Here is a 16,583-nt window from a genome sequence, read left to right on the forward strand (position 1 = left end):
ACCTGGCACTCATCTATTGCACCACCTAGCTCTTTATACAATGAACAATATTATCTACATTTAATCCTTCATCTTTCACCCTGCCAAATCTGTCTCCTACTTTCCCACTGATACTTAATTTTTGGAATGACAGGAAAAAAAAAACCTATGCTTGTTTGTTTGTTTTAGGCTTGGAAGGTTATATTTGATGTCTTCTAGTCAGCCAACTGTTGTATGTTCCACTGTCTTGCTAAAATAATTATTTTCCTATTTCATCATCAGAGTCAGATGACTTCCTAGTAGCATACAGGGAAATGTTAAGGATGTAATTTTGTGGGGTAGAACATACCAGGATAGGACAAGAATAGAACATTATAATATCTAAATAGAAAACTTCTTTGAAATGAACTGTGCCCTCCTAGCTCATTCCCTCATACCTAGCTTTTCCTAGGTGAACATTTGTGTATTTGATGGTAGTAGAATAGAAGAGTCTTTAAAGCTTATCTAATCCAGCATCTTCATTGTCAAAGGAAGAAACTTGTTCTACCACCTATGGAACTAACGCAGTGTTGTTTTGAAATTACATAAATATATACATACATACATGATGCAGTTCTTCAAATAGGAGAGGCTCTTCAAATACATTAGAAGACCCTTCCTGGATAATCTTAAAACAGAGTAATCAATTGGATTAAAATCCTGTACTCTAAGAGGAAGAGACTTGCCTCTGGTCACACTGTTAGTATGTTTTGATTGTTGGACAGAAACCTAGGTCTTCCTGACTACAAGGTAGTCTGTCCTTCATATTTCCTCAAATCTCTGTAAAGTGTGTCCCAAAACTCTTAGTAAAGTTTTAAGCCACTAAGCCCTTAAAAAAAAAGCTTACTACAGCTCAACCTCACTGTTCCACAAATAAGACACTCCATCTCTCAGCTTCTGAATTCTTTCAGGCCATCCTACATGCCTGGAACGCTCTCCCTCCTCCTCTCTAGTCACCTCCCTGGCTTCCTTAAGTCTCAACTAAAATTTCACCTTCTACAGGAAGCCTCCCCCAACACATCTTAATTTTAATGTCTTCCCTCTATTATTTCCTACTTATCTGGTATATAGTTTGCTTTGTAAATATTGATCTACAAATTGTCATCCCCATAAGATTGTAAACTTCTTGAGAGGAGGGACTTAACTTTTGCCTCTTTGTATCCCTAGTGCTTAGCACAGTGTCTGGCACATTGTAGATCCTTAATAAATGTTGAATGATTGATTTATTAAGCTATTAAAGTTAAGACTTTGGGGACACCTTGTATGTATGTATGTATGTATATATACACATATACATATATACACATACATACATATATATATATACATATACATATATACTTTTGTCATTTCTATCCAGACCTGTTATTTTATTGGTCTCATAAAATCCTCAATATGGAAATTTCCTCTGCTGATACAAATCATCAACTCATCTGTAACTTAGAATCTTGAGCATTTGCTTGAGACCTTGAAAAGTTGGCGGGGGGGGGGGGCAGCTAGATGGTGCAGTGGATAAAGCATCGGCCCTGGATTCAAGAGGACCTGAGTTCAAATTTGACTTCAGACACTTGACACTTGCTAGCTGTGTGACCCTGGGCAAGTCACTTAACCCTCATTGCCCCACAAAAAAAAAAAGAGGAGACCCTGAAAAGTTAAGAGATTTATCCATGGTTACTCAATCAGAATATGTCAGAGGTAAAACTTGACCCCAGGATTCCTGACTCCAAGGTCAATCTCTTCATATGTATACCTGTGTGTTTATATTTACGTACATATTATACATATGTAAATATACACATATGTATACATACACATGCAGATAAATTTCTATACACTTAAAGAGCTTAAAATAATTCTCCTGAGTTTCTATTCAGATTCTTTCTGAGGAAACAAATTAGCATTGTGAAAATGTGAATTGAATACTTTGCCAAGGAGAATATACTTCAGTGCTTTTCGAAACCAAGGATAGAAAAAACCATATATTAGAGGATTGAATGTGGAGTTGAAATAGCCAAACCAAGTCAGAGCATCAAACAATACTGCAGGAGTAGAGAAGTTCAAATATGGATCAAGTAAAATTGTGAAGAAGCAAGGAAACCAGCATAACAAGAAGACACCCATCACAATCCCCAAGGTTTTGGCTGCCTTCCTGTCTTTCTTCATTTGGCTACTTTGACTTTCAGGGATGGTGTTGATTGCACGAGCATGTTTTTTGGATACTGCAAAAATTTTGCCATAAATTCCTACCATCACAGAGCTTGGTGTAAAGAAGCCTGCCACAAACAAAGTGGTGCCCCACAGCTTATTGAACATCACTGGGCAAGAACTGGAACACGCAACCAGAACATCATAGCCTTCTATTCCATCAGCATATGCCTCAGAGAAAACTACTCCAAAAGCAAATGCTCCCGGTATTGACCAACAGAGAAGCAGCAACTTCTTTACTACTGAAATGGTCATTTTGGTAGAATAATGCAAAGGGTAGCATATGGCATAAAACCTGTCTATGGCTACAGAACAAAGATGGAAAATTGATGTTATGCTTAGCATCAAGTCAAAGCTGTAATGTATCTTGCAAAAAAGAATTCCAAAATACCAGCAGTTCTCCACAGACCGGATCATGCTGTAGGGCATAATGCTGAATCCCAGAAGAAAATCAGTGATTGCCATGGAGAGGATGAGAAAGTTGGTTGGAGAATGAAGCTGTTTGAAATAGGAAATGGAAATAATCATAGCGAGGTTTCCAAAAATAGTGATGAAGATAGCCCCAGACATAAATAGATACATGGCAGTTCGAATACCTAATGACTTGTCATTCTCTGGGCATGATCCATTTCCAAATTCAGAGCAGTCAAAGGCTACCTTCAGAAAAGCAAGAAGATATAAGGCTCTGTCAGGCAACATTTAACATGTTTTATGCTTTGCAAAAATGCTTATAGTAATTCAGAAATATGACAGACATTGACATAGGCAGATCTAAGATTTTGGATTTAAAATTTTATGAGGTTTTCCATTACCGCTCATCTTAGATTTGTTTGAACTTTGATACAAATCCATTTTAATGACTATAAATGAACAGAATAGCTTTTTGAACCTTTAAAGATTTACAGTTTTAAGTTTTTCAACTTCATAGTGTATATTTCATCAGAATTCAATAAATGCTTGGCTTCTAAATATAAATCCAAATAGATTGATTAGATTGAAGAGCCAGATGAATTCTTTGAGTTAAATATAATTTTAAAAAGGTTTCATATCTCTTTTAATACCCCTTTAGTTATGTTAGAAGAGTTAGAAGGATCAGTCAACAATTGAGATGGCATTTATTCTGTCTGAGGCCATATCTACTGATTCAATCCTAGGTGACATCGTATCTTTCAAGACAGTAAAGCTCATGTAAGTAATCTGACCTTTGTTGAGAGACAACATACAATACCGGAAGGAATGCCAGACTTGGAATCAGGAAGACCTAGGTACAAATCCCACATTCAACAATTACCAGATGTGTAATTTGGGTAAATCATTTAACCTATCTGAGCCTTAATTTCTTCAGTTGAATTCAACAAATTATTAAGTACTGTTAACATGAATATATGGGTCACCTGGATTTGATGGAGGGGTACCTTATAATCAATCTAAAAGGAGTTTTGTAAAACACTGGATTAATAGGAGCAAAATGTCCTTCAACTGAACTTCAAACTGAACCCAGATAGCTAGCAGATAAAGGACCCTACCTAGTGACTTCTTTCCCCTAAGGATAGTAAGTCCCTATCTTATGGTAACATCTGGGCATCCTCATCCTTGCCAAACCCTTTTTTGGAATCCTGTAGTCTTATCATGATGCTTCTATATTTCCTCCATACTTGTTATAACTGAAATTGTAAAACTACTTTTTGCTTCTGGGTTGATTTCTGTATCATACTATTGAAACTGACAATGCCCTGTAATCAGTGGACTAAAACCATATATACCTTCAGAAATGGGGAGTCCCCACATGATCACGTGTAGTGTTATTTTTCTTCTTGGGACAATAAAATATTAAATTGATATTATGTTTTTTTCTGTTTGTCTCTGATCTGTTTCGTAGGAGGACAGGTATGTTTTTTCTGTCTGTCTCTAATTTGTAGGAGAAATTAAACATTATTTCTCTGATGTTTGTAGGAGACAGGTAGATATATCATGTTCTCTTTCTAGTTAGTAGGAGATATTATAAGATTATAATTTCTCTGATCTGTTTATTAATTTGTAGGAGAAATTAAACATTATTTCTCTGATGTTTGTAGGAGACAGGTAGATATATCATGTTCTCTTTCTAGTTAGTAGGAGATATTATAAGATTATAATTTCTCTGATCTGTTTATTAATTTGTAGGAGAAATTAAACATTATTTCTCTGATCTGTTTGTAGGAGGCAGGAAGATATAAAAGCTATATTTTAATATTCTACAGTACTTACTAGTGAAAGACATGGTTCAATGGCTGGGAATACAAAAAGAAAAAAGGAAAAAACTCTTCCCTTAAGGGATTTGTATTCTCCTTACTTACTCACAACATATATAGAGTTAAGTAGATACAAAGTAATTTCAGGAAGATGAGAGCCTCTTAGAGAGCTAGGGATTCTAAGAGAAAAGACAAGGTACACAGAGAGATGATAATTTGTAAAGAGGGCATAAAAGTGAATGTCTATAGGACCTACTTCACTGGGGTGGTGTGAGGATAAAGGAAGAGGCCTAAAAAGTGTTTTACAAATTGTAAAATGCTATATAAATTTGAACTATCATCACCCTTAACACATCCACATGAACCAGATATCACTGTGTTTTGGATGGCATGAGACAGAGAGATGGTTCAGAATTCATAAGTCTGTCCCTGACCCAGTGTTCTCAGTCAAGAATTTTTGTTTGACAAAAGAAGACTGACCAAGTGATGATAGCAAGGCAACTCTTTCTCCCTGTTCCCTTCTTGCTTGTAGAATCCCATCAGCTAAGCTTAAACATTTTAACAGTATTCTCTAAAGTGGCTTTGGTGAATGAGCTAATGACAGCACAGATTTTTTTTTTTACACACACACTTTACAGTAAGAAGCAAAACTCTTAAACCTGTACTTCATTTAAGGAAGAGCACCCAATATTAATGCACTGACTCCTAATTATAGTGAGGAATCCATCTCATGTTTTATTTAGGGATAAAGATTTTCAAAGAAGAATGTGGCTACTTGTTCATTGTTGTTGAAACTTTATGGGTTCTGAACATCTCTAAGACTGAGATCCCACACTATAAACCACGTTTCTTTTTTCCTCAGTCTTTTTATCCACATGATCCCCACAAAAAAAGAAAGAAAAAAGGGTGTGGTTTTTCCTCATTGGGATTAAGTCTCTTGGCTGATCATTCAATATTATTTTCCTGCTTTATAATACAATTTACTTTGGAGAAAAAGCTGGCATAACTATGATGTACTTGGCAATTTAGGAGCAGGCAGTTCACCTTTTCCAAAATTTCAAATGACAAAGGCCAAACAAAGATGAGGCACTTCCAGGAAGGAAAATATTACTTTGACAAGATGCAAAATTCACAAGACTAAATTTAGATTTAGCCTTCAGTAACATCCATTTGTTCCCAGGCATTTATTGTTGCAAAGAATTATAAATGAGAAACAGAGCATGAAGAACAAACAGCCAAGGACCTTGTTACTGAAAGTGAATTTTGCTTCTTAAGAAAAGTCCAAATAATAGAAGTGAATGCAGATCCAACCCAGCTAAAGCCCCTTTGCTCACTTACCTGCTCCATTTCCAAGGAATCTAGGGGTTGATCCATTACCTTTTCTTGCTTTTTGCCTCCCCAATGTGAAATGTTGATTATTGAATGCAAAGAACTAAAAGATGCAGTTTGTGGTGATTTATAACTCAACAATGGGTCTCTAGGGGATTGGACCTGAAAATGAAAGCAGGACTTAGCATCCTGAAGTTTCAAGGGCTAAATCAGGGTAGGTCCCTCCTCTTCCATCCTCTGAGGATTTCAATATCTATTTCTGATTTATCTCAATGCACACAGGTTTCCTTCACCTTCAACACCTGTAAGGCTATATCTACTAGATAGGAGTTGTTAAGGGAAACTCTGAATTTCCACCGCGCTATAGTTGTTATCAGTTTTGGTGGAGTATATACCCATACCAATGAAACCACAAATACTTGAAGCATTGAAGTGTTGCATCCATGACCAGTAATTAGTGTAAACCATGACTTGTGTTTGCATGTACAAACTTGTTGACCACTTTTATTAATGACCTAAAATATTTAACTAATTGGTTCATTTAGAAAGTTCTAGAGGAATGCCAAGATTACACAAATCTTAATCAATAACTAGTGAGCATTTATTAAGAAACTACTTTATCCTGGCCATTGGTGATAAAAATACAAAAATGAAACAATCCCTGCGCTCAAGAAGTTTACATTCAACAGAGGAAAGAAGTTTAGGGTTGTGGAACAAAAATGGTGGGAAACATCACTTTTCTAATCAGATATTTGTGCCCCAAATTCAAAACTATCAAGATTTTTAAAAAATATATGTTTGTATCTACTATCACTAATGATGACCTTCACCCTGAATGTATATTGTGCCTTGATATACTAACTGACTGTATGAGGCTTTCTATATAAACTCTTCTAGCAAGGCTAAAGACCCTGGGAGTTGGATTTCTTACATGCTCAGACAAGAGAGAGATAACAGAACCCAGGTAGGCCTTTTTGCTGCCTCCACAACCAATCAAAATGACTCCTATTCAGCAAGTGGTTAGCAGCCTGGAACCAATTACAGAATGGCTAAGTATACTTCACAATCTCCCTTTTCAGTGCCCTTTTCAGCTGACTCCTAATATTCCTTTGGTGAATTGGACATCATCAAAACAATGCACCAGGCAAAGCAGCGTTTTTTCTAGCTATGTTCGAATCCTACCTCAGTCATTAGCTGCACTACCACGGGCAAGTCACTTAACTTCTGAGCTTCTCTCCCAATCTGTAAAATAGGAATGGTAAAAATGGAAATAATAATAGTCTGTACATCACAAGATTGCTATGGGGAGCAGATGGAATCATTTGAAAACTTAAAGCACTAGATAAAAGTGAGCTCTATCTAAGGCTGTATGAAGCATCACAAATTACCAATCAAAGAGCCTGGTACTCCCCTTTGTGTTACCCTATACCTTTGTCCTACAGCGTTCTGGAAGACTGTTATTGGGGTTTTTTTTTTTCTTCTTGCTGCCTTGTCTACCACCAGCCTGCTTTCCTCACCCAGGGGCACATAAAGGGATACTTTTCTTCCTTGCCTCCCATATGGTCAGTATATCCTGTCGAGTACTTGGAATGCAAAGGAAAAAATAATCACACCCTTTTTCATTGGACTTTTCTATTACCATTTTTACTTCCTCCCTCCTCCTCACTGGGGCTGGGCTCTGTGAAATAATTTGATGCTTAAAAGGAGCCTAAAGAAAGCATCAGGGGGTTAGCTAGGTGGCACAGTGGATAAAGCACTGGCCCTGGATTTAGAAGGATCTGAGTTCAAATCCAACCTCAGACACTTACTAGCTGTGTGACCCTGGGCAAGTCACTTAACCCTCATTGCCCCACCCCCACCCCCCACCCCAAAAAAAAAAGAAAAGAAAGAAAGAAAAAGAAAAAAAAAAGAAAGCACCAGGAACACTGGAGGTGATGATCATCATCAACAACACTGTAGCATAAGCAGGGGTTTGGTCGCCATTATTCTCCAGTACAAGAGCTCCCAGTAAAAGATTGGCAGGTCAGGGACTTCAGAGCAATAGGGGAAGAGCCAGTCATATATAGCTATAGAAAAACCCAGAATCACCTGGCTGGGGCTTTGATCTGTTATTTGTATACTGTCTTCCTTTTAGAGTGTGAGCTCCTAGAAGACTAGAACTGCTTTTTGCCCTTTTTTGTGTCCTCAACACAACACAGTGCCTGGCAAGGATAGCAAAAGCTTCATAAATACTTGCTGATTAATGATTAGCCAACCACCTTTGACAACAAAATGATGGGATTGTTCAGGAGTTGTCTAGTCTTAGATACACATCTTTCTCCTTCTAAGGAAGAACACAATGGTCACTCAACAGGTTTCATGCTTATATTGAGTGGAGCCCCAACTCAGATGCTAGGTGAAAATCTCTGAACTCCACAGCCCAATACACTGGTCCACATTCCACACTTGTAACACACTTTCTGTTATATGTCAAAAGAAAGCTTTAATTCTAAAAGAATTTTTAAAAACATTGTGCATTCTCCAAATAAATTGAAATATATCAGATTCCCATTAGGTCCCACAGTGTGTATACTGCAATGTAATGCACATTCCTAGTATGGAGTCCCTCTATAGCAGATAATAGTAATTCTAGTAATCTGGTAAGCCTCAACTGCATCTCTGCTTCTCTTACTTAGCATGGTGTCTCATGGCATCTGCTTGTATTTGTTTTCAGGTATACACTTATGGGATCCATTGTTAGGATCCATTCATTAGTGTCTTATGGGGGTAATTGGGGGGTCCATTTCTCTAATTAAGAACTTTAGGGTAGGGGGAGGCTAGGTGGCGAAGTGGATAAAGCACTGGCCCTGGATTCAGGAGTACCTGAGTTCAAATCCGGCCTCATACACTTGACACTTACTAGCTGTGTGACCCTGGGCAAGTCACTTAACCCCCATTGCCCCGTTAAGAAAAAAAAAAAAGAACTTTAGGGTAAACCCAAAGAGAATATAATAGAATGGCCTTTGGGTTTGGAGTCAAAGATCATGGGTTCAAATCAGGATCTCCCAATTATTGTCTCATGACCTTGGGCAAGTCACTTAATCCTTCTGTGCCCCAGTTTTCTGATATATAAAATGAAAAGTTTGAACTAGAGGAACCCAAGGATCCTAAGTAAGTAAATCTTCTGGTTTGGCTGGAGTTATAGCTCTCTATGGCAGTATTCATGGTTAGAGCCTTTAAAAAGTACTAACTTGCAAGTGTATATATGAAAAAGAAGTTTTATTAATCAGCAACAATCAAAAACATAGCATGCCCTCCACTGCTCACCAGACAGTACTCCATACTGGACTCAGCCAAAAAAGTATTAAGGCTACTCTTAAGAAGTAACAGATAATTGGGGGGAAAGTAAAATAAAAAATAATTGATTAAAAAAAAGAAGTGACAGGCATATTTTCCATCTTTGCAGGTCTGCCCTTGAAGATTTTCTTTCTCCAGGTGAAGCTACATGAAGTCCACATTCAAGAAGAGTGGTTTTTACACATCTGAAACTAGAAAACGGTATTCTCCTTCCAAGGGAATATGCTTTATTGTTCAGGGACCAAAATGGAAAGTCATTTGTTACCCCAGACTTCTGTTCTTAATCACTTAGGTAAAAATTATTCAATTAGTTATCAGTTCTATACTAACTTAGAGTATTTCCAATTCAGTCTAATGAATATTTGTAAAGGGCCTACTATAGTACAAAACACCACTCTAGGTTTTGGGGATACAAAGAAAAAGAAATAGTTTCTATTGTCATGGAGTTTGGATACTTCCATTTTTTAAGCTAGTTTGGGGGGTGAAAAAAGGAAGAGCTCAACACAGCATATGTTTGAAAACCTATAGTGACAAGGCTCCAACTTAGTTTCGCCACTTCTTAAAATTAGAATCATACTTGAAATATTACAAGAGTATTTAAAGAATGAACCCAAGTACCACCCACTAACTTCAATAGAACTTAAACATGTAGCCTTAATATGATCATGTTCATTCATTTCCTACACGTATTTTATTCAATTGCCTCTGAGCTGCTAGACTAGATATATAGAGGGGTGACTGGGTAGATCTGAGGAGGAGGATAGAAGATAATGTATTTTACCTGTCATGGTTTGCTGATGTGATTATTTTTTAATTTTCTCCTTGTTTTTACAAAAAAAAAAAAAAACAACCCACATTTGTCATTAGGTCTAAACAGGAGAATGTGAAACAGACATCTACAAATTGTCTGTTCAATTTGGCTAGCACAGATGGTCAGTCTGGATATTAATAGTGTGGATAATTCAATCCACAAAAGTCAATCCTGCCTGAATTTGATAAACACTAACAATTATGTAGACCTAGTCCATGATAACTTCCTTCACATCACAAAACTTTTGTATCTCTCTGCTCCATCTTCTCTTTTCCATTCTCACTTCTAACACTCTAGTACAAGCCTTCATCAACCCTCATGTGCATTATTTCAATGGCTTCCTCTCCCTGACCCTAGCCTCTTCTCCTTCAGTTTCCAATCCATTGGAGACACAGCTGTTGAAGTAATCTTCCTAAACATAGATGTGACCATATCACTCACAGGCTCAAGAAATAACAGTTCCATTGCCTTAAGAATAAAGTTCCAAATTCCTTAACAGAACCCTTCTGATATAACCCTTAACCCCAGTTTCCAGATATCTTCTCACTTTCTTGCATTCTATACTCACCATTCTCCAAATATAACTCATGATTTCCAGCTAACATGTCTTTGCTCACAAATTGTCTCCACCTGAAATACCCTTCCCCCAATTTTTATCAAAGTCTTAGCTGATGTGATTATTTCTTAATTTTCTCCTTGTTTCTCCTGAAGGCCTCAATCAGGTGCCAGCTGCTCCATGACACTTTTGCTGATACCACTTCATCCTAAAATTGAAAGTAATTTCTCCCTCTTTTATTTACATCTTACCTCATATCATCTACTATACCTTATCTTATTTCTCCTATTTAAATAAGCCTTTTTATGAGCACAATGATTTGTTCATTTTTGTAGCCCTCCTAATACTTAGTATATTTGTTCAATAAATATTACTTGAATTTAAAAATATCTGGTTCATGTATTTCAGTGAATGCATTTCAGTAAGGAGATTTGGTAACATTTGTTTTGTGGGGTACAAATCAAAGTGAATGAAGAAAGAAAGTTGTTGTTATTTTTCTTCATTGAACCAATATAGTTTGTTGTTGTTTGTCCTTCCTATTTGAAGAGGATCATGACATCAGGGTAATGTCATGACTTTCAGTGAATTGGATTTAAATGAGGGAGGGCTGTGCAAAGTCACCAACCTCATTCTTTCCTCCAGAGCCATCTCGGTTCAGTGGAGAGATATATATTGGGGTTAAGTGACTTGCCCAGGGTCACACAACTAGTAAGTAACTGAGGTGAGATTTTAACTCAGGTTCTCCTAACTTCAAGGCCAGTGAACCACCTAGCTGCCCCAATATAGTTCAATCACAAGGAGAAAGTCCCCTGTAACTGTGAGTGCTCAGTCCCCTGTGTCTCTCCTTGTAAGTTAGTCAACAAGCATTTATTTATTAACTGCTTACTATGTGCCAGGAATAGTAAGGAAAGGCAAAATCATTGCCTTTGCCTTCAAGGAGCTCATATTCTAATGGAGGAGACGATATACAAATAACAAGATATATGTATGTGTATGTGTGAACATATATATCATATGTGTATACATATGTGTATATTTGTATGCATGTGTATACCCACAGTGTAAATTGAATGTCATACCCGAGGGAAAGCACTAGAAGAGATAGAACCAAGAAAGGCCTCATGTAGAAGCTGAGATTTGAACTGAGTCATGAAGGAAGTGAGGGAAGCCAGGAGGAGGAGGTGAGGAAAGAAAATTCCAGGCGTGGACGATAACCAGGGAAAAGGTCCTGAATAAGGAGATGGAGTGATGCGCTTCAAGGAATAGGAAGTCTTACAGGTTTGTAGAATACACAGAGGTGACTAAAGTGTAAAAAAACAAAAAGCAGGAAAAGCCAGGGATATGAATACCTTTAAGAACCAAACAGAAGATTTTAGATTTCATCCTAAAGGTGATTGGGAACCACCGGAATTTACAGAACAATGGGGTGACACAGTAAAACCTGTAGATTAGGAAGATTACTTTGGAAGCTTAGTGGAGGATGAGACTGAAGTAGGGAGACACTTTGGAAGAGAAGCCCAGGTAGAAAGTTATTGTTATAATCTAGGTCTGAATGATGAGGGCCTGTGTGGAGGCTGTGAGTGGAGAGAAGGAAATGTATACAAGAGATGTGAAGGTGGAAGACTTGACCATAGATTGGATATGTGTTGTGAGCATAAATGAGAACTAGAGGATGATACCTAGGTGTCAAATCTGGCTGGCCTAGGAAAATAGTGGTACCCTTAACAGTAGTAAGAAATGTGGGAGGGGAGAGTTTGGGGGGAAAGATACCAAATTCTTTTTTGGAGAGGATGAATTTTAGATGCTTATGGGACATTCAGCTTAAGATGTACAGAGGAAATTGTCAGTGTTATGTATCTCGAATGAGAGAATATATGTTATGTGCCTAGTAAATCTTAAAGCACTATATAAATATCAATTATTACCATTATTATTATCCTATTACAGTTGTAGACTCTGCTGTGTGACCCTGGGCAAGTCATTTAACCCTCATTGCCCTGCAAAAAAAAAAAAAGTAAATTTTGGACACTAAAGACACTGATATTGGTTCATGTCCCTTATAGAGGAGATCTCATTGGTTTTGTGGCATGGTGGATAGAGTGCTGCTGGACCCAATGTCAGAAAAACTTGAATTCAAATCCAGGCTCAGACAGTCTAGCTGCATGATTCTGAGCAAGTCACTTAACTTGTGTCTTCCCTTAAGAACCTAAACTGTAATCTGCTATATAAATCTACAATAATGGTCTAAGGCAGCTCTCAAATACGACCAAAGATGACCTAAGTAGGGCATTTTATAGACAGTGTTCCTTACCTTATCAAACCTGACTCTAATAATGAGGTATAGAATTTCTAACAGACCAGCCTTTGGGCACCCTTCAAATTCTATGATTTCATTTGAGCCTCACAAGTCTGGGCTGTTATCACCATTGTCTAGAAAAGGAAACTTAAGTTTCAGGAAGTTGCCCACAGCTAGTCAATGGCAGAGATGGAAGTCAAATCCAAGTCTCCTAGCTCCATACCCAGTGCTCCTTCCACTACACCACTAATATTCGTTGCCTTAGGCAAACTGAGAACTGGGAAAAACCAAGGTCTCTCATTGCATCTGGGGGGTTCTCCAGTTATCCTGTCTTGCCACTGGACCCAGATGGTTCTGGAGGAGAGTGAGGCTGGTGACTTTGCACAGCTCTTCCTCACTTAAATCTAATCTACTATAAGTCATGACATTGCCTCCCCATTGTCATGATCCTCTTTGAGAATGAAGGACATAAAAAACAATAATATTATAACTAGATCACAAGTCCAATGGTCATTTTTCACAAAGCCTAGGGAAATTGATGGTTAGAGGCCTACAAATGTATAACACAGAAAAATTAATATCGCTGTTGAGGGGGGAAATGGATGGTTTCTTTTCCCTCTGAATTAGTCCAAAAATATTTGACTATGAAAATCTAGACCTGCTCCTATAAGAGAAAAAGAAAACGAAACTGGAAGAATATAGGAAAGGAGGAATGGAGGTGATGCATGGCCCTGCTATAGAACCAGTGAGAGCATGAACAGCACCATATGGTTGTTTGAGGCTGTATTGGAGAGTGGGCTTTGGCTTCAGGAAGACCAAGGCTCAGGTCCTGCTTCCGACTATGTTAATTTTGTGGCAGTGGGCAAGTTGCTTTTAGCTTTGGGTTTCTAGGCAACTCTCAAAGAATGCGAATTACAACGGAGTTGCCAGTCTGTGTGGGTAAAAGGAGTTTTCACACAAGAAATTCACCATACTGACGAAATAACAGGTCAGCACGCCCCCTCCCCAAAATCAAAATTTATAGTACTGTGTTGTAATTACATAGTAGGCCTTGGTCATTCAGTTCTCCAAAAGGTCTATGGCTGACTAGGTTTTTAAGGCCATACTTTAAAGATGAAAACTTTAAACCATTTTTTAAAAGTTTTCAATGGATTACAAACATATGACATCATCCTTCTGAAACACTGTTTTGCAGAAGAGAGCCTGGAGAGGACACCACTAATGAGCCCCTTAATCAGATGTGTTGATTGCATGTTTAACAATGCCCACTGCACTTTATTTACAGTTTGACACTTGGAAGCTACAGTGCCACCTGGGTAATCTGATCCTTAATCTAGAAGGGCATGTGTATAGCCCTCAGTTGACTCTCATTTGCTAAAATTGAGTTGAAGTGCAGACCAAATAGCATCATTAACACATCCTCTTTTCCCTTCCCATCTTGTTAGAATGACAAATACTTTCATACTGGCCCAATTAGGGCAACAGGTGTATTTAGTTGGAGTTTAAGAAATAAGGCTCTCTGGTACTTGTTTTCTTTTAATAAAAAATTAAAACAGCTGCGCTTAGGGATGTTGAAGAGTCTGTAAACAAAAGGCAAAAGTGTTGGCCTAAAAGGGAAAACTTTAGGAGACAAAGAAATGTCTCAGGGTTGCAAATCTCAAGGAAAATAGTTTAGTATTTTAAACAGGGATTCTAAGTATGGACAGGCTTATCTTTTTTTTTTTTTTTTTTGGTGAGGCAATTGGGGTTAAGTGACTTGCCCAGAGTCACACAGCTAGTAAGTGTTAAGTGTCTGGGGTCGGATTTGAACTCAGGTCAGAGCTGGTGCTCTATCCACTGTGCCACCTAGCTGCCCACAGGATTATCTTTAAACCATGAATAAGTTTAATTTTGGTTTTGAGTCCTAGAATCTGAATTGGGAAGGTTCCTCAGAAAGCACCTGGTCCAATGGGAGCTGTATGTATTTGGGCTTCATTGCCTCTGGCCATCAGTTTGTTTTTTATGTCTTTGATGGCCGCAGAACAAAGACCTCTTTCATAATGTACTACTCTTGATACATTGTTTAATGACACTTTTTGTAAAAGACTTTATGAAGCAATTCGAATAGAATATTGAGCTGAGAGCTGGGGAAACATTCTGAATCATCCTGCTCTTCAGTATAATAATTGTGTGACCTTGGGCAAGTCACTCTCTGTGCTTCACTCTCCCTATCTGGAAAATGGGAGCAATACCTACCTCTGTTTACCTACCTCACAGGGTTGTTATGGGGATTAATTAGATATAATGTTTGTAAAACATTTGATCTCCTTGGAGAATGGCTCACTATAAATACAAAATAATCTATTAAAGTTGGTTTATTTGTGGAAAAAAAATAAAAGAAAGCACCTGGTCCAGTGTATTTGAATATACCCTCTAAAACTATGGAAAAAATACAGCTGCCTCCCTGATACAATTTTAGGACAATGGGAAGGTCCTTGTCCCCAAACTAGAAACCTTCCACACTCTAGGTCAGGGGTTCTTAAACTTTGTGTCATGGACCCTTTCAGCGGTCTGGCAAAATCTATGGACTCTTTAGAGTATTTTTTAAAATTCATAGCTGAAGGAAATATTAAATTTCAGCTAGACATTAGACTATGAACTCCTTAGGCAGCAACTAACTTGCTTGTACTTATTTCTCCAGTACTAGAAAGCTAATTTAGCTAGAGTTTGTGAAAAGGAGTAGTGTACAATAAGGCCAGAAAGTAGGTTGAAGCAGGTTATAAAGTGCTTTAAAGGTCAAAAAGAGGATTTTATCTTTTATACCAGAGGTAATAAGTAGCCATGGATGTTGAGTAGAAGAGTTATATTGTCAGAGTTGTACTTTAAAAATATTACTTTCACAGCTGTGCCAAGGATGGATTGCAATGAAGAAAGACTTTAAGCAGGGAGAGCAATTAGGAGGTTATCATGATAGTCTTAATTGAGAAATGATGAGGAACTGAACTAAGATGGTGGCTATGAGTAATAAGAAATGGACTAATGTAGGAGATATTGGAGTGATAGTACTTGCAAAATTGGGGAACTTGATTGGCTCTGTAGGGTGAGGGGGAGTGAGGAATTGAGAATATAATGCTGCAGTTGTAAACCTGAGAAACTGGAAGAATGGAGAAGCCCTTGACAGAAATAGAGAAGGATGAGTTTTAAAGAAAAGATGAGTTCTATTTTGAACATATTGAATGTAAGATGTATGAAATATTAAATATGAGAATCCAATATGAAATATCCAATAGAAAATTGGTGATGGGGGCTTGGAGCATAGGAGTGGGACAGGGGTTGGATATGTAGATGTGTTGAAATGATAATTAAGTCTGTGGGAGCTCGTAAAGGTCACCAAGTGAGAGAATGTAAAGAGAGAAGGAAAGAGGGCTCAGGGCAGAGCTGTGGGGTACACCCACAGTTAGGGGAGGGATAATTTGGATGAAGACTCAGCAAGAAATTCTGTTAAAGAGTGTTCAGACAGATAGGAGGAGAACCAGCAATGAGTGATATCACAAAAACCCAGAGAAAAGAGAGGATTCAGGAGGAGAGGATAGTCAGCAGTGTCATATGTTTCAAAGAGATCAACAAAGATGAAGAAAAGATTATCAAATACACAGGACGTTAGTGTAAAAGCAATGGTCCTTTTATTTAAGTTTTAGTTGATTTGTAGTTGAATTTTTTAATTTTTCAATCATACTGACAAAAATGATAAAATCTCTTTGGAACTACAGATATTCACTGTGCTTCAAAAGCCCCAAATCAGATACTTCAGTGTTTATGCCA

The 16,583-nt window shown here is 37.7% G+C and overlaps 1 protein-coding gene across 2 annotated transcripts; it reads right to left on the reverse strand.

Moving 5' to 3' along the window:
• Positions 1–1,884: 1,884 nt before the first annotated feature.
• Positions 1,885–7,344, reverse strand: LOC122726686 (trace amine-associated receptor 2). 2 transcript variants are annotated; one of them, XM_043964546.1, is made up of 2 exons: positions 7,323–7,344; positions 1,885–2,876 (listed from the first exon to the last, which is right to left on the reverse strand). In XM_043964546.1, exon 2 carries the CDS (start codon positions 2,803–2,805, stop codon positions 1,885–1,887), a length of 921 nt encoding a protein of 306 aa, XP_043820481.1. In that variant the 5' UTR covers positions 2,806–2,876; positions 7,323–7,344. The 2 variants fall into 2 exon arrangements, with proteins under 2 accessions (XP_043820481.1, XP_043820480.1); XM_043964545.1 differs by lacking the exon at positions 7,323–7,344 and adding an exon at positions 5,793–5,801 and having other exon boundaries at positions 1,885–2,880.
• Between the last annotated feature and the right edge of the window lie 9,239 nt (positions 7,345–16,583).

This window comes from Dromiciops gliroides, chromosome 4 (genome assembly GCF_019393635.1).
Source record: "Dromiciops gliroides isolate mDroGli1 chromosome 4, mDroGli1.pri, whole genome shotgun sequence".
In the NCBI taxonomy this organism is placed as follows: domain Eukaryota; kingdom Metazoa; phylum Chordata; class Mammalia; order Microbiotheria; family Microbiotheriidae; genus Dromiciops; species Dromiciops gliroides.